Genomic DNA, 22,316 nt, shown 5'->3' on the forward strand with positions numbered 1-22,316 from the left:
AAATGAATTAAGTCAAAAACATTTGCAATTGGGCTATTGAACTTTCCACCAGGTACCCCGATTAAAGTAAAAAACAAAAAATGCACGCCTCCCCATTTTTGCAATGTCTTGGCATGTTGCGGTTTGTGTCTTTTTACATCTCCAATGCCATCATGGCACCAAGAACGTATCAGAAACATGCACCCATGCTCCAAAGTTCTATGACCTGTATTCAATGCCTCCCTTACTTGGTGCACGTGTGCGCAGCATTCCGCAGCCCTTGAGGCTAGGCTGGTGCTGTGTAGCTGCCTGCATGTTGTATTCATAATTACACTTGTTATTTACACATCTTATCCATCACATACCCCATCACACTGCCAAGCGCTGAGTACTGTAACACCGCCAAGCACTCAGTCCCGTAACTCGATAACTGCACTTTGGTGGTCATGTTGCACAATATGAAAGCACTTCCCAACTAGGCTCAGAACAAAAACTACAACCTTTTAACCATGCAGCCTGTGGAGTGTAGCCAGCTATCCGTGTTGGTGTGTCTTTCCCCACACAGGGGTAGTAAGCGTATACAAATGCAACCATACACTAAACAGTGGAGACCAGTGCTTGAAAAGGAAATATATTAGTGTAAGTGCTCCTTATCCTTGAGCACGTTTGCTCCTGAGAAGTGATGTTACTCCCCCTTTAAGAGCATGGGAGCAGTGCTGAGAAGTGCCGGTGCAATCCCTTCCAAATGAAAGAAGTGCAGGTGCAGAGTGCTGGCGGCGGCAGATAACCCACTGAGACACAGGCACGCGCCTCTATGTAGGAGGCATCTCAACTAATTGACTTCAAGCAGAGACATCTGACATTAGGACGCATGACACTTTTGAAGACAGGGGGTAAGCCACACCCTCAGGATGTACAACTTGCCGGACACTTTGGCTTGGAGCACGTCATTGTTATTAAGATGAAACCTCCCAGCATACGCAACAGATGTCAAACCACTTTGCTTTATGTGCCAATATCTGCCAAATCCGGGAGTGGGAGATGATTAAAGGAGCGATTGTTTGATTTACAAAAAATGCACGGTTTCTTGGCAGGTGGGTACATAATCTTCCCTGCGGTGTTTCACATCCCTCGAACTCAGAGCAATCGCTCGCTCTGCCAACCAATGTCACCCTCTTGGAAATGGTACATTCTACACACTTCTGAGCGTTCAAACACATCGCAAGATCGCCCTTTCTTTTCATGTGTATGTGCTGAAACGCAGTCGCAGCTCCGCGGGTCATGCTATGCACAAAAGCAGACCAAGTAAACACAATGACTCTTGGAGGGCGCATTTAGGGGTAAAGGTGCTAGTGCTGGGTGCGCGAATCGTGGTAACCTCAACTGGCTTTAATGGAACCAGCCTCTTCAGAACAGTTCACCCCGTTCACTTCAATGTGATCACCCTTCCATCACTAAGCGCTTTGGCGTATCGCCGGAGGTATGAAGCGCTATGTGAATGCAACAGCACATTGCAAATCTCCAAGGTAGCAGACCTTCATCCATCAGGAATGGCACACCTCGACTGACTGCAATGTGGTAACACGCCACCCACCTTAAGACTGACCGGCACTGAATTCAATGGAACCTCTCTTTAAATCGCTTTGCTCTGACAAGAGTATGCGTGCTTTATTGTGGCACGAAAATAAATCTGACTGTTGCTCTAGCAAATTTAGGTGGCGACAGGAGAAATAAACACACCTGAGCTCAAAACGTGCTCCAAAGCAGACCTGGACGGGCCCACGATGTTTTCCAAATCTTTTAATAGAAAGTCAACTTTGCGCCAAAAACACAAGCTGCGGGACTTGGAACACGAGAGCTAAGACAACACATCAGAGGAAGGGCGGAGACGGCGAAAGTGAGAACCAGCAGCTGTAATGACTCCCGAAGCAACCACCAGCAAAAACAAGCCCATCCCGCGAGTGGTGGGAGGAGGGGCCATCGTACGCTGTGCGAGGAGCTCCTACCCCACGGGGAAAAACATAGCATGACACAGTCTTCAGGCAGTTACAGGCTAACTTAAACAAGCCCATCCCGCGAATGGTGGGAGGAGCGCGCGGTAGCCGGCGCAGTGTCTCGTTTACAATCTTTCCCGCAGGAACAAAGCAGGCCCAGTCTGCCTCGCGGCGCATATGGCTTGGCAGCGTGCGGCGCGCAGGCCCACGAGTGGCCCCGGATCCACCCGCGTCCTGCTCCCCGCCGCCCCGAGGCCTCCTGGATGTGGCCGGTTGCGACGAGAGAACAAGCAACGGAGAGTGAAAGGGGAGGGGGGCGGGAACGGGCACACGGGGAGGGGGGCGGAACGGACACACGGGGAGGGGGCGGGAACGGCACACGGACAGGGGGGGGGCGGAACGGCACAGACGACATGAGACGCTGGCCCCCACTACAGACGCAGCAAGCACTTACCAGAGGAAGACTTCTTCCGGCGGCAGTCGGCCTCGAATGACAAAAGCAAACACGGAGGACACAAAAAAAGAAACCCCGCCCACCGCCCGATGACTACACAGAGGGAACGCCCATGGAAAAAATCTCGGGAACGCCCCCGAATCTGGTCCGTGAATGACGGACAGATCTCTGTTCCAATGGCTAGCCTCCATTTATGGAGCTAGCCAATGGGACAGGGGGGCGTATTCCAGAGTCCTTACTGAAATCAAGAGATTTCTCTTGGAGGCGGAGCTTACGCTCCGTTCTCCAGGCGAAACCTAAAAACGAGGAAAAAAGCGATTGAAGACAGAATCTCCACTCATGCACACAACAGCAAAGAACTCTTCAACATCATCAAGGAGTTCGCCCAACCCACCAGCCAGTCCACCGACATCCCTTCCTCACAAAACCCCTGCGACAAACACCTTTTTCCACCACAAAATGAAGAGCATCTACGACAACTTCGACGTAGACAACCAACACACTGAACCCTCACCAACCACCCTGACACCCTGAAGCCAGCAATCGACAACTGAACAGCCTTTACCACCGAACACACACTGAAGACGATGAAGTCAATTCACTCCGGGGCCTCCACGGACCCCTACCCCCACCACATTTTCAACAGAGCCGCCGACACCATTGCACCATGCTCTGCCACACAATCAACCGCTCCCTGGCAACCGCCTAGTTTCTTGACAGCTTCTTTAACACGCTGAGATCAACCCCATCCTGAAGAAACCCTTGGCGGACCCCACCAACCTCAAAAACTACAGACCCATCTCCCTGCTCCCGTTCCCAGCGAAAGTCATTGAGAAAGCCATCAACAGCCAACTCGCTACATTCATCAAAGAGCACAACATCCTCGACTCCTCCCAATCTGGTTTTAGAAAAAATCACAATACGGAAACCGCCCTCTTTGGCGCAACAGACGACATCTGTACCTTACTGGACAAAGGAGAAACAGCAGCCCTCATCCTCCGCGATCTCTCAGTGGCGTTCGACACAGTCTCCCACCGCACCCTAATACGCAGACTCCACGACGCAGGGATCCAAGACTAGGCCCTCGACTGGATCCGCTCTCTCCTCTCCGGCAGAATGCAGCTGGTCAGACTCCCCCCTTTCCACTCAGACCCTATACCTACCACCTGCGGAGTCCCCCAGGGGTCCTCCCTTATCCCTATGCTCTTCAACATCTACATGGCTTCGCTCTCCCCCATCGTTAGAACCTACGGACTCAACATTGTGTCATACGTAGAAGACACCCAACTCATCCTCTCCCTACCCAACAAACCCAACACCACCAGACACAACTTTCGAGAAGGCATGGAAACCGTCGCCAAATTTATGCAAAACAGCTGCCTACAACTAAACACAAACAAAACGGAAGTACTCATCATGGGCCCAGATGCCTGGAATGACACCTGGTGCCCCCCCCCCCCCTCGGAAGCCCACCCACCCCCACTGACCACGCACGCAACGTGGGAATCATCCTGGACTCAGAGCTCAAAATGGACCGCCAGATCAACTCCGTCTCGTCCTCCTGCTTCCACGCCCTCCACCTCCTACGTATGACCTTCAAATGTTTACAGAAAGACCGTCACTCACGCCCTGGTCACCAGCAGGCTCGACTACGGCAACGCACTCTATGACGGAATAAACACGAACCTCACTCGCAAGCTACAGAACATCCAAAACGCCACTGCAAGACTGGTCCTCAACCTGCCAAGCCACTGTCACATCTCCCAGCACCTGCGCACACTCCACTGGCTCCACATCGAAGTTAGAGTCACCTTCAAGATGCTAACCCACTCTCACAAGGCCCTCCACGACACCGGACCAGCATACCTGAACAGCAGACTCAAATTCCACGCACCCCAAATGACCCTGCGATCAGCTCAGCTCTCCTACGCCGTGATCCCCCGCACCAGAAAGACCAGATTGGGAGGCCACTTCCTCTCCTTCCGCGCGGCCAGTGCCTGGAACGACCTTCAGCTCCACCTCAGACAGATAACATTGTTCCCCATCTTCGCAAGAAACCTCAAAACCTGGCTCTTCGACAGACCCCCTTCTTGATGGACTGGAACCTGCGACCCCCCCACACCTTGAGACCCTAAGGGTGAGTAGTCACGCTTAACAAACACCTGATTTGATTTGTGACGTCATGACAAAAGCATAGTGGCACAGTGATTTATGTGATTGTGGTCTAATGCGTTTTATGAACAATACAAAGGATATTTTTATATATTCCTGGGTCTCTTTTTGTGGTGTGTCTAGTGTGTCACTGGTGTGTGAGTGTGTTGCGCAAACACTTTACACATTGCCTCTGGGATAAGCCTGACTGCTCCGCCAAGCTACCATGGGTCAGCAGGGGTTTTCTTGGGTGTGTAACTCCCTTACCCTAACTAGAATGGTGGGTTCTGCCTGGCTTAGGTGTATACCCTAGCCAACCAGGAATGCCATTTCTAACATTAACAATTCCAATAAGCATGAAATATTCTTGCATTTGGTCCACATGGTTTGCTGAAACTATCCAGTTTCACTCTAAGTCTTCAAGGAGAGTATTAAGCAGAGCACTGGGTTCCACAAAGAAAAGAATACTGGAAAGATTACAAACTGTGGAGTGATTATAGGATCCTACTCAAACTGAGGCAATGCTTCTCATAATGTAGACGTGGGCACTAGAATTGTGTTTCACCTAAACGGTGGTAAATGGAGGAAGCATCAGTGTAGTCAGTGCACTTTCTCAGTTTCCAAAAGCAGTGAGTCTAGCAAACTGATCATTACGTGCTCTTGGAATGTCAACTAAGGCTGCAGGTATGTTCTTTGTCAATGTGATGCTACCTTGTTTAAAGCACAGAGTAGTTTATGTTTCACTTGGAAAGCTTACTAAAATGGACCTGGTAAGCATCATATGTGCAGGTTGACTGTGGGTAGAGGCTGGTGGGTGAACTTTAGGTAGACTGTTTCTAATCAGATTCGATTTGACCTGTTCCAGAGAGGATAAAAGTGGGTCCACCAACATAGATCAGCTGCTATGGAGTAATTAGGAACAATATTTAATGCATACCAAGCCTTATCTTAACGCACTCTGCATACTCAAGGTAAAAAACATTGCACAATACAGATAGCACTTATTTTGCTCACCTGAACTTCTGCTTTTTGTTCTTCCGAATGCTCAATAAGTCTTTTCGTCCTCAAGCGAGTCTGTTGAATTTCTTTCTCCTTCTGAAACAAGATTCCGTTGGCAGCTTCTCTCTTCTCCTGAATACGATTGCAGGCCCTGGAGCAGAGAAAAGCAGTCAGTGTACTATACTGTAAATGGCTATTAACTTTAAAAAAAGCACAAGATTGACACGAAGGACAGGCAGAGGACTATATCGAATTGGGAAATGAGGCCTCGCAAAATGCAAGGCAGTCGGAATTGGGTCTCAATCTTGACCCCAACATAGGACAAAGATTCAGTACTAAGCTTTCGCTAGCTCGAATGGGTGATTGAACAGTGACTAGATGTCCGACTTGTTGTAATATACTGTATACATGCAAACACATTCACCAGCGTGTATTGTTGGTTTACACAAAGGGGTGCACCATGAAACAAGCTACAGCTAATTACTTATGGGATCTAAAGCCGTACAATGGTCTGCAAAGTGTTTTATTAAGTTAGTGGGTGACTAATACTCCGCTGAGGGCCAATACCAAGTACAATGATTTTACTAAGGATGCTCTTCTGATCAAAAGTTCTGTACGAGGGAGTTGGCTATGCTTAGCTATATTACAAGTTAGGTTACTTGTACAGCACACAAAGAGCTTTAAAACAGATTTATCATAGGGCTAATGTCATACTTATAAAATATGTAAATTAAACGAAATTGGAAAAATAATTCTCGTGAAATGTGGGTAGCGTCTACCCAACCAGATTTCCTTCCTGTAGTTTATTAGTCTCTAAGCATGCATTTAGATAAAATGCCCAAAGTATTCCGCAGAGCTTAAATAATTGCCCATTGTTTCCTGGGTGTGCTCTTCATGAAAAGCCAGCAAAACCTGAACACTGTAGCTGCAGTCATACAAAATTGCCCACAGAACCCTGCAGGCAACAGCTTCAAAAGTCTCAGTACCACATATCAAATGTTGTGCTGATTTTTTCTAAAATGCTACATTCTTAATTAAATGATTGAATAGTGTTCTCTTCTTTTCACTATAGACAACAAAAAGGGTTTTCAAAAAGCAATTTCCGTATTTAAACGAGCACTGACAAAGCCAACAAGTCTTGCCTTTTTACATTTAGGCGCAGAAGTATTAGCTTTGCCAATGCTGGTTTGTTTTGCCATAGATTAGAGCCAATAACATTTCATGAAGGTCACTCATTCGTATGCATGGCTGGATAGCTAAAAATTAATTTTTGTAACTATAAAATAAAAGGATTTGAAGATGGTCGAGTACCCATGCGCACGCAATGGTTGCTACAATGGTGCAATTTTTGTTTTGTTAATAATGAATCAGTGATGTACTCCCAAGGAGTGCTGACAGATAAAAAAAATACATAGTTTCCTCACGTCAGCAGTGGAAGAATCCAAGTCATCCAATCTGAAACATGATGCAGACACAAAACCAGAATGGAATGCCATATATAATAAAGAGCAGGAAACAATGAACAGCCAACCAATCACGAGAAAGGAGCTGGCCTAAATTAGACTTCATTTATATTTTATTGTAGACAGTAGATACATAGGCAAGGAAAAGCTAAAGCTCTTAGGCGAGATCTAAAAATCATACATGTTCAGCACTTACTCGCCTCCCTTGAACATTTTATCAAAGTACTTCATGCAAGAATGACTTTCTCCGTGAGAAGGTTTTGGTGTGCAAACCACAGGGGGCACCAAGTTTAGAGGTTTCAGAGAGCCCAGCCAATGTTCGAGATCGCATAAATAGGGAACCCCTGATTACGTTTTTTTAAATTAGTGGCATGAGTATCTATATTTATTTTTCTCTTCCCTTAGTACTTTAACATATTTATGTACTGTGAAAACAAAATTGTGACTAGTATACATATAGACATGTAACAGAAAAATGTTCCTTCAAACTTGTATGCTCATGTTTTAGTGCAACAATCTGCCATATAAAACATAAAACACTCACTTGAAATCATCAGCACTGCAGTACAAACACCATGCAAATTTACAAAAAGTGGCTAAGACGACATGCATAAAACAAATACGAACTAGCAGCAGGTAGGAGAATGAACAATCCACTTTACAATGCACTTGGTCCCTGCACTGCAACCATGTAGACATACTCATGGCCCACTTAAGTACATTGATAGCTTTCCGAAACACCTATGACCTTAGACCAACCTTTCAGGAATGACACTACCAGGTTGAGCAGTTTAACATGGGCACCAATGCGGCCCCCAGGGGCAGGGCCGGTCCTAGAACTTCTGGGGCCCCGGGCGAAGGGGAAGATGTGAGGCCCCCCTAATTTGCATGTAACATCCAGTCGCGGCCGGCATGATGCGCGGGTTTCATGGGGGTTCGCGGGCGGGTAATTAAAAAAAATTAGCTTACCTTCCCAGGTCTCACGTCGTCTCTGCTCCTGACCTGCTCTCCTGCTTTTCTGCCTCTTGCAGGAACAGGAAGCAGGCAGCCTCCCTCCCCTAAGCCAATCACAAGGCTGCAATGGCAGTATTGTGATTGGTCGGTATGCCGATAAGCCAGGCGCCTATGGGGAGGCATTTTCTCCATGTAGGGTGCATTGCAGTCTACATGTAGAAAGGCCAGAGTGCTCATGACTGGTTTGGTTGGCCCCGGTTGGCCGACCAAACAGTCAGCGCCCTTAGCAGTGGACAAGCCACTCCTCCCCTGCCCTAAAGCAGACCCGCCCGTCCCCAACCAAACACTTCTTCTTTCTCGCAACGATCGTTCCTTGTAAGCCAATATTAGGTATTCACAACCAAACAGTCAGGCAAGCAAGACCAAGAAAGTATGTTTAATGAAGATGCTTCAGCTCTGCTCTCTATTTTCATGACCCTGCAAAGCCTTCTGCTGAGCGATGCCAGCAAGAGCAATCACCATCAGAGTAAAACCTGGAATTCACAGAAAATAGGCCTGTGCCCAGAAGAAAGTATGTACAGAGCACCCAAGTGGAGTATGTTTATACAATATTTCAGAATTTGATATTTCTGGAATCTGTAAAGCCCTCCCCCAGGATACTGGTACATTACCTAAACGCCATGCAGTATGCACTGCACTCTGCACTCAAATAATATAAAGGTTTCAGAAAGTTGCCTATCGAAATATTTTAGATGGATTACCCTTCATTAATGTACGTAACTTTTGTGAAACTAAATCTGTATGACCGGAAATTGCTTCTCAGCGTTTCTGGAATATTAAGTAAATGAAGTGAAAAGAACAGACTACCATTACAGACAGCACGGGACATTATACACAGTGCCCCCAAAGAGCTGCAAAGGCCTCCAAACTCATCATATGTGTAACACTCTATGTGTAGCACTATTAGGATTCAATCTCTAGCCAACATGAAGTTGCATTTGTAGGCTTGCGCATACACCACAGAAATGCCGAATGCCGATTGTACGGTTTGGTACGTGCAACACAACAGAGTATGGAGAACGAGGCCTGGCTGGTAACTGCAAAATAAACACACACATGACACACACTCGATATTAATTTGGACGGAAGAATGCACTGTGCTGTGCTCACTACTAGCCTGCGCAGCGCTTTTCCCCAGGCCATGATCATCATTTATTATTCCCGCAACTGCGGGGCCGGCGGCGGGGCCCCCCTGAGCGCAACACTCAATATTAATTTGGACGGAAGAATGCACTGTGCTGTGCTTACTAATCTGCGGCTGCGCAGCGCTTTTCCCCAGGCCATGATCATCATTTATTATTCCCGCAACTGCGGGGCCCCCCTGAGCCTGAGGCCCTGGGCAGCTGCCCATACCGCCCATGGCTAGGACCGGCCCTGCCCAGGGGAAGTGAAGGTCGCAGACCAGTCTTCCACTGGGAAATTCGCGCAAAGACCGGAAGGGCAAGGTGGGGGGCGGGATCTGGGAGAACTTATAAGGTCTTGGGAGAGGAGAAACAGCCTCTTCTTAACACCTGAGCATCACCGGGGGACATAGGAAAACTTTGTGGTCGGTAGGTGTGTGGTTGGGGCAGGGGCCGATATGTCGATCGACGGGGGTTTTTGTTTTGTAGCTGCGGTTTTTAGGGTGGTGTGCGGGAAAGTTTTCTGGGGGCTATGGGCTCTGGTGACCTTCTATGGTCAGCTGTCTGCGGTGCGGGGCCGAGCGGGCCGTTGGGACGGCGTACTCATCGTGCGGGTGACAGGCCGGCCTGCGGGCATGTGCGGGAGTCAGCGGAGGTGCCGATGAAGTGTTGGGCCATGTGATCAAGTGCATTCTTGAAATATGGCAGCGACAAGTATGGTGGGGGCACTCAGTTTTTGGTGCCCGGTCCTGTTGTGCGTTTTGCCGCCTACGCGATGCACGCTGCCTTTGCCTTGTCGGGGAAAGGTGGGGCGGCCATGTGGCGCTCGCGGGCCGGTGCAGGGCTCGCGGTGTAAATGTAAATTGATACTTGTATAGCGCACTACTCACCCGCAAGGGTCTCAAGGCGCTTGCACAAATACCGCTGTGGAAACCATCCTGGCTTTCCCTGTGAGGTGTCCACTCCTGGGCACCCCCAAGGTGTGACACATTTGGTCGGGGCTGGCTGCGTCTGGGAGTGGGGGGGGAGGGGCGGCGGGGCTAACAAGCGGGGGGGGAGAGGGGACATGTGATGGATGGTGGCGCGGGGGGGGGGGCAGGAATGCAGAATCTACTTATGCATACAGTGAATCCAATGGATATAAGTAGAAGTAGTGGATGATTTCTTCCAGTTATGGTGAATGTCACCACTGGAGTGTGTCTATGCTAGTTATTGCAGGGTTCTTGCTTTGGGGGGGTTGCTGCATGGGAGGGCCATGGGATGCGGTCGGTGCACAGAGGTGGTGTTTTTTGGGGCAATGTGAGTATGGGCGAGGGACTGCCAGCACGGCGCAAGGCCCGGTGGTGCTCGGGGCCTCACCTGGTTGGAGCGACCTGGTGTGGGGGGAACCAGGACCGGAATTGTGCCGCAAGTAAAGGGGATGCCAGCAGGGGGCACGACGGCCTCAGGACGCTGGCCGAAAGCAGTAGGGGGTCCGCGGCAGCCTGCCCCTTCATCGTGGGATCGCGCAGCACAAACATTTTAACGTTATGGAATTTTTCCGAAAGTTACGACCACAGTGTGTGACAGCTGGCATGCGGCATGGAGGTCTGCGAATGAGTAGGTGGTTTGTGGACATGGATGTGGTGAGATGCCGTAGGAGTAGGGAGTGGGTTTGTGGGATGAAAGATGCAGTGCGAATGGGATGGCGGTTGAGTGGGGTCGCCAAGGAGGGTGGGGGGGGGGGGGGGGGTGAACGGGGGGTATCCAGGTAACTGGACTATTTTGTTGTTGCTCCAGGAGACAAGTACGGCTGCAGAAGAGTACGGGGGGAAGACTCGACAGGGAACACCAGCGCCTGAGCAGGAGGTCCTGGACGGACTCTCAGGTACGGGTCTATGATGGGCCCAGGGCGGAGCTGTATGGACAGAGGGCTACGGCTGGTTGGCCGGGGTGCATTGGGCTTTGATGGATGAAGGGGGATGCAGGTGCTGCTACGGCAGGATGCGGGGGAACGGTTTGGGGTCGTGTGACGGGTAGGCATGGGACTGGGCAGGGGACTGAAGGGAGCACACCGGTTGCTGGATTAGAATGTTAGGTAATGGTGTTTATCAGTTCAGCATTGGTTGGAATTCTTTGCCAGGGGTCACGGGGCATTCTCAGAGCGAGTGGTGCGCTTTGGGGCCTGAGGTGCCAGCTGCCACTCAAGCGGTATGGCTAGAATAAGCGACAGGGAGGGGGCGTACATGCACTGTACGGGCCTTGCCTGCAGCTGAGGCAGGCTGACAAATTGGGTGCCATTAGGCTGGGTTGACTTACAAAGTAGAGATTTGGCTAATCCACTGACGTGCAGTGGATCGACGGGGCTAGGAAGTCCATCTCGGTTATTTGAGGCCATGGGTCCATGGCGCTTGTTGTCATATACGAGAAAGCCAGAATTCTGGAGCAGATGCAGGGATTGTTCTCATGGGTTGTGTGCTCTGGGGGGGTTTGCACGGGTTCAAGGACGCCGGAGCAGGATTAGGCTGCTGCGATGGGGGGGGCCGGGGACATGGATGGCTGACACAAATGCCGCAGGTGCTGAAGACGGGCGTAAGAGTGGTACAGCTTGAGGTTTGCGCTATAGTGTGAGACGGGTTTTTGACTGATACGCTGTTACCCTTTTATTTATTTATTTAAGTACAGTTTTATACAGTGGTGGCTGGACCCGTGGGTATCAGAGCGCTCTACACACACTGTAACGATCAAGGGTGGCTGGAGGTGTGAAGCGCATGGGGCTCTGGGGTGCACGCGGCTTTACAGCATGTCGGGTCTGAGAGTGCTACACATGGGGGGGTTTAGGCTAGGTGTCCGGCGGGGGATTTTTTCGTGGGCGCGCAGAGTGCGATGCCGAATGGTGCAGCAGAAGCGGTGTACGGAGCAGGGTATCTGTGGGGGTGGTTTTGGGGTGTGTGGTGTTGGGAGACTGCGCGCGGTGCAGTGGCGGAAAGGCTCTGGCACTGTGCTATTCTCAAGAGTTAAAGGGGACCTGGGAGTCCGTTTGTTTCGCCCTGGAGGCGGGTTGCTGTGGTCAACGTGGAGCAGCGGATGCATGGGCGGTGCCTAGGGTGACCGGCGTTGTGGCGCCTGGCGTGCTTTGGGGCACCAGATTCTCAAGCAGGGCGACTTTGGGGCTTTTTTAGGCACGTTGTGAGGCTAGTGTGCCTGGCATGGGGGTGTGTTTTTAGTGGTTACAGTTGGGGGCAGTCTTCAAGGGCACCGAGATTATTGGCTTGAGATTGAAGGAGTAGGGCTGGGGGTGTTGTCTTTTCCGAAGGTGGGATTTCATTTCTGCTGGGGGCGGGAGGAGGGGGTGGGGGCGGTTGCAGGTTCAGGGCTACGGGTGTACGACAAGGTGTTTCTGTGACGACGTGGCGACTGGACACTTGCCAAACAGGGGCTAAGGGAAGAGGGATGCACTTCATGTAGGACTAATTATTCTTTTCTACTACAGGAGTTGGGAGTGGAGCAGGACCCCAGGTGGTCGCCTGGCGGGGTGGCCCCTTCTCCTGGGCATGGACCGACGGAGGAGGCGAACTAGCCAGTTTGCAAAAGGGCTGTGCACTGATGAGGGAATCTGCGGGATGTATGTGGGGGTTTGTGGCCTGGACGGTTGACAATGTGTTATGAGAATTAAGGAGTTGCCCTAATCTGAGGATACAGGTGGGAGACAGACGTATGCTGGGATATCGTGGGTATGGCTTTACACTATGACGCATGGAGGGGGACATGGTGCAATGAAGTGGGTAATGGGGGCGATTTGGTCAGGGGGGTGACTTGGGGCCTTGCGGCAGAGTGTGTCGAAGGAAGGGGGCTATTGAAGGACGCAGGTATAGGTGAGGGGAGGGGGATTGCGCCGGGATGGGGGGCACCTGCATGGACAGGGATCGGCGCGTCCACAAACGTAACTGGTTCCTCTGGGTGCGGGTACTGGTGGTGGATGGTCGTTCATCGCGAGGGGAGCTCTTTTCACAAGCTAAGTTTTGGCTCGAATGTTCTGAGCGGTTTACACGGGATGCAAGCAGAGAGGTGGTCTAGTCATTCAACACGAGGGGGACACTGGTCACAAACAAAGTTTCTGTCCCAACTAATCTTATCTGTTTACAATGGTGCCGAGCAAAAGGGTGAATGGCTGTCCACCGCAAAGGGGACACTTGGCACGAACAAGGTTTTGGCCCCAGAATCCTATGTGTCTACACTGAAGGCAAGCAAAAGGGTGGATGGTCGTTCACAGAGGAGGGGGCGCTCTTCGCAAGCAAAGTTTGGGCCCAAAAATCTTCTGCTACACTGGTTGCACGCAAAATGGTGGATGGTTGTTAAGAGCGAAGGGGGCACTTGGCACTTAATAGGTTTTGGCCCAAGAATCCTGTCTGTCTACACGGGATGCAAGGAAGAGGGTGGATGGTCGCTCACCGAGGAGGGGGCACTTGTCGCAACCAGAGATTGTCGCGAAAAATCTTCTCTGTTACACTTAATGCAAGCAAAGGGTGGATGGTCGTTCAACACGAGGGGGGCACTTGGAACAAACAAGGTGTTGGCCCGAAAAACCTATATGTCTACGCTGGATGCCAGCAAAATTGTGGATGGTCGTTCACCGCTAAGGGGGCACTGGTCGCAAGCAAAGTTTGGCCCAAAATGAATCTTATCTGTTTGCCGGGGATGCAGGCAAAGGTGGTGGATGGTCATTCACCACGACGGGGGCACCTTTCACGGACGAGGAGTGGCTTGCAATATGTGATTTGTTTACACGGCCGCAGTGACAGGCGGTGGGGGGTCGTTCACTGCGATATGGGGGGGGCACATTCCTTGCCACGGTTTGGCCCGACGCAATGTGCTCTTTAAATCTGAGTACAGACACAGGCGGTGAATGGTCGTTTACCGAACAGGGGGGTGGCGGTGGGGGGGGGGGGGGGGGGGTAAGGGAGGCGTGCTCTTGTCACTGCCAAGGTTTGGCCCGACAAAGGTTTTGGTTACACGGGTTACAAGCAAAAGTGGGCATGGTCTTTCACTGAGGGGAGGGGGGGGGGGCAATTTTCCAGGACATGGGATTGCCTTGGGGGTGGGGGAGGAGGGGTGGGGAAGTGGGTGCTCCTGTCACTGCCAAGGTTTGGCCAGACAAAGGTTTTGGTTACACGGGTTACAAGCAAAAGAGGGGATGGTCTTTCACTAAGGGGGGGGGGGGGGGTAATTTTCCAGGACATGGGAATGCCTTGGATATGTTATTTGTTCGCGCAAGACGCATGTTGAAGTGGTGGCTAGTCGGGCACTGGATGCCACAAGGTGGCGGATGCATTCGCTGCACAGGAACTTGGGGTTCAAGTGGTGCTGGGCAGGTTGGCACCTTTCGCGACTGACGGTTGTCCCATCAACGATGAATTATATAGAACATACGTTTGGGTGGTGGTTTGGTCGTCCACCGGGTGTCGTGGGGTCAGCGGACAGGAGGCAAAAGGTGCCTTGGAGCAGGGGGGGTGTTCGGGGCAGTGAACCGCCCTTGGTTGGTGGTAATTTGGAGGGGTAGTGAGTCACATACGGGCGGATCCACCCCGGATCCACCCCCACCCCCCCAGGGGTGGGAGAAACGGTACACGGGTGACTGATAGCGGGGCGCAGGAGGCAATGAAGGAAGTTCAACAGAGGATGCTCAGAGGGCAGATGAAGGTGAGAATGAGGGGAGAAAGGAGGTCACTGAGCCAATGGGGAAGAGTCAAACAGGTGAGATGGTTTTGAGAAGGAGGAATGGAGAATGAGTCGGTATGGGGTGGGGAAAGTATATTTATTGCATTTATGTACTATGTAATAAAGTCTAACGGATTGCGACCTTGTCCAAGAAAATGGCGTTTTACGCTTCAAGTAACAGCGTGGAGTGTGGTTCTTGCGCGACTCCAACTTACGTTCTTTTTGTGGTAGAAGATCCCGGTCTCTCAATGGAAAGAGGAGATTCCCCAGCCAAATATCTCATTATGTTCGATCGTTTTTGGGCTTTCATAATTTTAGGTCTTGCAAAGGTAAAGATTTGCTTTTCATTTAAGCACAATTAAGGAAGTACCCTAAAAAGGACCTGTTTGACCACTGCAAAAGAAAGGGATCCTCCAGAAGGGAGTATGTCAATGCAACTAGCAAAGATTGTGCTCTTTCGTTGACCCTTGTGTTAAACAAAATAACGTCAGTGCATTGCAAATGGTGAGTAAAATCAATAATATTGATGAGATTCCAATTAGATGACATTTGAACAAAATAACTAACTTCCGCCAGCTGTAGTTCTAGAGTGACAATAAATTAAGTAGGAGTCAGATGACTGCTCATTCAGCAACCTCATTTAAAGAATGGGAATGACAACACAAAGAGCAGCATTGAGCATCCCCTCTTGATCATATAGAAAATGGCTGTGCGTATAGTTTACCATGAGAAGGAAGGCCTTGAGCTCCAGGAGAACTGCCCTCAATCCCAGGCCATTGATAAGAACTGTCCTGTACTGAGGGAAAAAGAACAAGTTACCTACCTTTGGTTGCACTTTATTTGGTAGAGACTATCTAGACGCAGGTTTCTTACCCTTAGAATTATAGCCAGGCGTCAGACTGGTGTAGGAAGCTGGTTTGTTACATGATATAACAAAAAGAGGTATACTGTGCAAATAGTCCAGGTCTTCCTTTATGAGTGGACCTGGGCTTGCTCTAGCAATCCCAATGTGCTCTACTAGAGGGTATTGTGGTTGAGCACCCTAGGCATATCAGCGAGCAGTATTCGACAGCTACATTACACGTACAGTCAATAAATGGTACACACGACTCAGTAAGGAGTTCCAGACCAATTTATGACAATAACATTTATATATATTTGGGCACCAGAATCAATACGATCAGGTAAGTACGTTTCAAGATAGAAATACTTTAATGTTTAAAAATTGACACTTACTGCAATTTTTTTAGGCAGCAATGTTATCCTAAGAGGAAAACAAACACTGCGTACAAGTTCTTTACAGTGACTTACTGGACCAATCCTCATGACTTGGGTTGAGTACAGGGCAAGGTTCAAGCCAGCAGGTCTGCTCCAGCAGCACTAGGGCAGCAGGGTGCAGTGGTGCAATACAGCATCAGGTGCCCAATGTTATTCAATGGGGATCAGTCGGTGGAAAAGAAGATGTAGGTTTGGACTGGGAGGCCAGTCAGGCTAAACCAGCAGGGGGCTCAGGCCACACGATGCTCGGGGACGTGGGGACACTTTTGGTCCACTTTTGCTGGGGCCAAGGGTAACAGGTGCAGAGGCGCCTAGAGGCGTTAGGTGTTTCTTTATCAGAGCCGCACAGTAGAGGGGGGCCTAACCACAGAGGCTGCAGGCAGCATCAGGAAGTCCAGAGCTGGGGAACTCAAGGTGGGCTGCAAGGCTGGTGGAACTGGGGACCATGCTAGAACCGTTGGTCCACTTTAGCTCAGGCTCGAAGGCTTGGGTGCAGTGGTGCTTTCTGGAGTCAGGTCTTAGTAGTCCAGAGTCCACACAGTTCTTTCTTTGGTGCCTGCAGGGTAAAGGGGAACAGCTCCGCGGGAGTTCCAGAGTCTTTCAAGAAGAGCTGGCAGTCCTCCCAGGCTTTGGAAGCTCAGAAGCCTGCAGATTGAGAAGACTTTACACAATCGTCGAAAATAGGCTAACAGGCCAGCAGGGTTGGAGCCAAGTCAGTTGCTTCTTCTTCAGTTCTTGCTTTTCTTGGCTCTTCCTTCCTTTTTTAAGGTCGACAGAATGTAATTTCCTGGTATCAGGGACTGCCTTAAATCCTGGATTTAGGGGAGTGTAAGGTAGTAGCCAATGGACTTCTTACCCCTGGGGTCACTACGCACCCTATATGACCACTTCCTGCAGGAAGTGGGCATAACCCAGTCCAGAGTTCCTAAGCTTGCCATCAAAAGAAGGCAGACAGGATTTTCACATCAGGCTGCCCATCTTAGAGGTGGAACTAGCTTGAGGGCGAACTCCCCTTTCCCCTCTCTGACTACTAATTTTTCTGCCTGTCCAAGCGCCAAACGTGCTCTGCTCAGGGTGAATTGAAGGGGTCGGGACGGAGAGGCATGGAGATCCGCATACCAAAGGTGATGGCTCTTTGACACTCCCTGACTTGGAATGCTAATTTGCAGCCCCAGCGGCTTTGTTCCTGACCTCCCGAGAGCAAAGACTGTGGTGGCAGGCTGGCTAGGACCAGTCAAGCCAGGACACTAGTGATGGGTAGGTTTTCAGGGGGCACATCTAAGGTGCTCTCTGAGTGCATATATTAATGAACAAGTTACTTACCTTTGGTAACGCATTATCTGGTAGAGAATATCTAGCTGCAGATTTCCTCACCTTTGAATTTCCCAGGCGGAACCTTTTGCGTGAGCAGTACTCCTGCACGCTGCCAGGCAGCTCTGTTCTGTTCCGCGTGGCGTCTTTGGTGCCGGGTGTGATGTTTCAGTCACCTATATAGGCGCAACCCAGGCACGCGGACATCAGTTATTTTTCACGCGTTCCACGCCAGAAGACCAGAGCCATAATTGAACCGAATAGTATGTGTTCAAACTAGGGCCCTAAAAAGGGAGCAACCGTAGCCCTATGAATGAGTCCGCAGAGAGGTATGGGTGGGTCTGTAGGGAATCTGCAGCTAGATACCGTCTCTACCAGATAATGCACTACCAAAGGTAAGTAACTTGTTCTTCTGATAGAGACTTCTAACTTCAGATTCCTTACCTTTGAATTAGATACCCAAGCCATACAATTCTGGCAGTGAACTGTGGACAGATTTGCTACACTAAAAAGTCCTGCAGGCAAAATTCTGTCCCTGCAGACCTGACTGTCCAGGCAGTAGTGTTTAGCAAATGTTTGCAGGGAAGCCCATGTTGCAGCCTGGCTGATGTCCAGTACTGGCACTTCACGAGCCAATGCCGTGGTCACAGGCTTTCCCCTGGTGGAATGGGCTTGTAAGCACTCAGGAGACTGCTTCTTAACCAGGGTATAGCAGATCTTAATACAGATCACAACCCAGCGCGAAAGGGTTAGTTTCTGCACTGCCTGATAGTTGTTTACCTCCCACATAACCCACAAAGAGTTGGTTGTTCACGCGGAACTCTTTTATGCGGTCAAGTTCTTTTTGGGTTTAGACGATGGAGATGCTCCTCTTCCTTAAAAGGTGAGGTTAAGGCACACAGTGTGTTGATTATTTACAGAACGAAGAGAAAAAGCTTCTTTAAATGAATTAGATAAAGCAACTGTTCCTAAAAATGACAGGAGTTCATCTAGCAGAAAGCAATTAAAGCATAATAATGCCTTAAGAAGGGGGCACTCTCTATCTGAATACGACTATCTGAATAAGAGTGTTGATTGAAATAAAATAGGAGGGCAGGAAGGTGGATCAGGGGAAAGTACTGTAAGTTTGTAGAAAGGTAAGTTGAGGAGAGCGAGTGCAAATGAAAAATCATATCTTTTTGGCAGGGCTTGTGGTGGCCCGAAATCATGTGCCCCAAGCAGGTACAACGGGCTGGTAGAGATACACCGCAACATGCTGGTCTCCAGTAGACTGTGGAAAGCACTACAAAGTGAATAGGCAAAAGCTAACAAAGGAAATGTATGCAGGTATGGATACTCCGCACAGTGAACGTCTTCCACGAGGTACAGCATTATATCGATGTGTAGTCAGCCAGCAGTCAAAGTGGGATGATTAGGTACACTTATCTAGCCTGCAGAATAACGCGTGACAGGCTAAAATGGGTATACACATGCTCCGCTGGGTGAACACTCTCTGGGCTCAGTTGTGACGAAAATAGAAAGAGGCCTACAGATAACAAGCATTTGCAATGCAATAGGTCTTGCATTAGGAAAGTGTGAGCTATTGGTATTGTAAATGACACATTTTTTAATATGTGTTGGCTTTGAAAATATATAAATTAATAGCATTGTTATTCACAAAGCCAATAGCTTACACTTTCCTAATGCGAGTCCTATTGGCTATGTCAGTGCTTGTTGGTAGCAAGCAAGGACAGTGCTGATGTCGTTGGGCTGAGTGATGTGGTGGTGTATTAGAGTGATGTGGTGGTGTATTAGAGTGATGTGGTGGTGTCCCAGAGTGATGTGGTGGTGTCCCAGAGTGATGTGGTGGTGTCCCAGAGTGATGTGGTGGTGTCCCAGAGTGATGTGGTGGTGTCCCAGAGTGATGTGGTGGTGTCCCCGAGTGATGTGGTGGTGTCCCCGAGTGATGTGGTGGTGTCCCCGAGTGATGTGGTGGTGTCCCCGAGTGATGTGGTGGTGTCCCCGAGTGATGTGGTGGTGTCCCCGAGTGATGTGGTGGTGCCCCCGAGTGATGTGGTGGTGCCCCCGAGTGATGTGGTGGTGCCCCCGAGTGATGTGGTGGTGCCCCTGAGTGATGTGGTGGTGCCCCTGAGTGATGTGGTGGTGCCCCTGAGTGACGTGGTGGTGCCCCTGAGTGACGTGGTAGTGCCCCTGAGTGATGAGGTGGTGCCCCTGAGTGATGTGGTGGTGCCCCTGAGTGATGTGGTGGTGCCCCCGAGTGATGTGGTGGTGTCCCCGAGTGATGTGGTGGTGTCTCCGAGTGATGAGGTGGTGTCCCCTGAGTGATGTGGTGGTGTCCCCTGAGTGATGTGGTGGTGTCCCCTGAGTGATGTGGTGGTGTCGTCCCTGACTGATGTGGTGGTGTCGTCCCTGACTGATGTGGTGGTGCCCCTGAGTGATGTGGTGGTGTCCCTGAGTGATGTGGTGGTGTCCCAGAGAGATGTGGTGTTGTCCCCGAGTGATGTGGTGGTGTCCCCGAGTGATGTGGTGGTGTCCCCGAGTGATGTGGTGGTGCCCCTGAGTGGTGCCCCTGAGTGATGAGGTGGTGCTTCTGAGTGATGTGGTGGTGTCCCCGAGTGATGTGGAGGTGTCCTAGAGAGATGTGGTGGTGTTCCCGAGTGATGTGGTGGTGTCTCCGAGTGATGTGGTGGTGTCCCCTGAGTGATGTGGTGGTGTCCCCTGAGTGATGTGGTGGTGTCCCCGAGTGATGTGGAGGTGTCCTAGAGAGATGTGGTGGTGTCCCCGAGTGATGTGGTGGTGTCTCCGAGTGATGTGGTGGTGTCCCCTGAGTGATGGGGTGGTGTCCCCTGAGTGATGTGATGGTGTCCTCCCTGACTGATGTGGTGGTGTCGTCCCTGACTGATGTGGTGGTGTCGTCCCTGACTGATGTGGTGGTGTCGTCCCTGACTGATGTGGTGGTGCCCCTGAGTGATGTGGTGGTGCCCCTGAGTGATGTGGTGGTGCCCCTGAGTGATGTGGGGGTGCCCCTGAGTGATGTGGGGGTGCCCCTGAGTGATGTGGTGGTGCCCCTGAGTGATGTGGTGGTGCCCCTGAGTGGTGCCCCTGAGTGATGTGGTGGTGTCCCCGAGTGATGTGGTGGTGTCCCCGAGTGATGTGGTGGTGTCCCCGAGTGATGTGGTGGTGTCCCCGAGTGATGTGTGGTGTCCCCGAGTGATGTGGTGGTGTCCCCGAGTGATGTGGTGGTGTCCCCGAGTGATGTGGTGGTGTTCCCGAGTGATGTGGTGGTGTTCCCGAGTGATGTGGTGGTGTTCCTGATGTGGTGGTGTCCCCCAGTGATGTGGTGGTGTCCCCGAGTGATGTGGTGGTGTTCCTGAGTGATGTGGTGGTGTTCCTGAGTGATGGAGGGTGGAGTTGGAGGGTGTATTTGGAGTATGAGGGTGGAGTATGACGGTGGATTTGGAGGGTGGAGTTGGAGTATGAGGGTAGATTTGGAGTATGAGGGTGGATTTGGAGGGCGAGTATGAGGGTGGATTTGGAGGGTGGATTTGGAGGGTGGAGTTGGAGGGTGGATTTGGAGGGTGGAGTTGGAAGGTGGAGTTGGCTACTCTTGCTTAGGTCACTTGGGTGATGTAGATTTTTTGACACCACCCACCCCCCACTTTGGAAATTGTTCCAGTACAAATGTATACATATGTCCAAAACTCCAGGCCAAACGAAGACGCCTCCTTAGGAAGCATTTAATAGCCCTTGGGGTCCGCACCTGTAGACGCTATCACAGAGTGCATGAAGCCAACAGACATGGCACTCAACGCAGGATTCGATAAACTCCTGGTGTTTGCTATCAAGGCTGAGGCTGTCCGCCCCAGTTACATCCAGCCATGCCATCTAGTGACTGGCAGAACAGGATGTTGAGAAATGGCATAATTCCTGTGAACTAACTGACAGAACTGAAACTAGAACCCATCATTTTACAACTAGATTTACATTTTATTTGTTCTGAGTTGTGTGCCAGTTCCCTGGTAAACACCTTTTAAAGATTGCTCAAACGCATTTTAAGTTCTCTAGGATTGTACAGCACATCACACATTTTATTTGCTCCATGACTGCACATATGCCAACGAGAAAACAGGAGAAGTGACACAGCCCACGGCAGCAGTAACACTATTCGCACATTATTACCACTGCCCTTGGCACTATAAGTGTTAAAGCCTCATTGCAAGCAGAAATTGGGCTTTTTTAAGCTTTTGACTCGTCGCTATTTTTTACTGTTCGACATGACATGCAGTTATGGCTTGAAATTTTTACATGATTGAATGTTGCCCCTTGGGGATAAAGTACCAACGTTACCAAGAGATTACACGGAAGAATGAGTACTGCCGCTTTCACTCTAGATTTGCAGAACTTATACATTTGATTGTTGTATTTTATTTTAGAGCAACATAGGCATTTTCAAATAAGTCTAGGCGCATGCCTGGAATGCAGCTTTCACAGCTTCCCAGGAGTGCTTACACATATAAACATTTCTGCACTTCTCAGGAGGACGGCAATACTTTCAATGGGAGAACACTGGCACTGCTCAGTAGTACAATATTTCCATTTAAATAACTGGATTGATGAATACACACGCGTTTTGCTATGCCGTAACGAGAGCACGCGGCCGTTCGATCTCACCATGTGCAGATTTGGATCATGTAGAACAAATGCTGCACGAGGGTTAAGCTGTCCAAAACAAGGCTCACCCCATAGTTGATCATCGATTATTATTGTTTCTCTAAAGGGGATTTCCGCACGCACGCGTGACTAACAGGAAAAGAGTTTGGTTAATGCATTTCCCTTTTTCCTGCTTCCAGGAAAG

At 50.2% G+C, this 22,316-nt stretch overlaps 1 protein-coding gene across 3 annotated transcripts in view; it reads right to left on the reverse strand.

Annotated features, from left to right (window-relative positions):
* Positions 1–22,316, reverse strand: part of NUF2 (NUF2 component of NDC80 kinetochore complex) — a 414,966-nt gene that overhangs the window by 9,150 nt on the left and 383,500 nt on the right. For all 3 annotated transcript variants that reach the window (XM_078641336.1, XM_078641328.1, XM_078641341.1), the window contains one exon: positions 5,593–5,728. In XM_078641336.1, the coding sequence (XP_078497462.1) occupies positions 5,593–5,728 (136 nt within the window). The remainder of the gene's footprint in view (positions 1–5,592; positions 5,729–22,316) is intronic.

The sequence above is a fragment of the Lissotriton helveticus genome, chromosome 1_1, assembly GCF_964261635.1.
Source record: "Lissotriton helveticus chromosome 1_1, aLisHel1.1, whole genome shotgun sequence".
In the NCBI taxonomy this organism is placed as follows: Eukaryota; Metazoa; Chordata; class Amphibia; order Caudata; family Salamandridae; genus Lissotriton; species Lissotriton helveticus.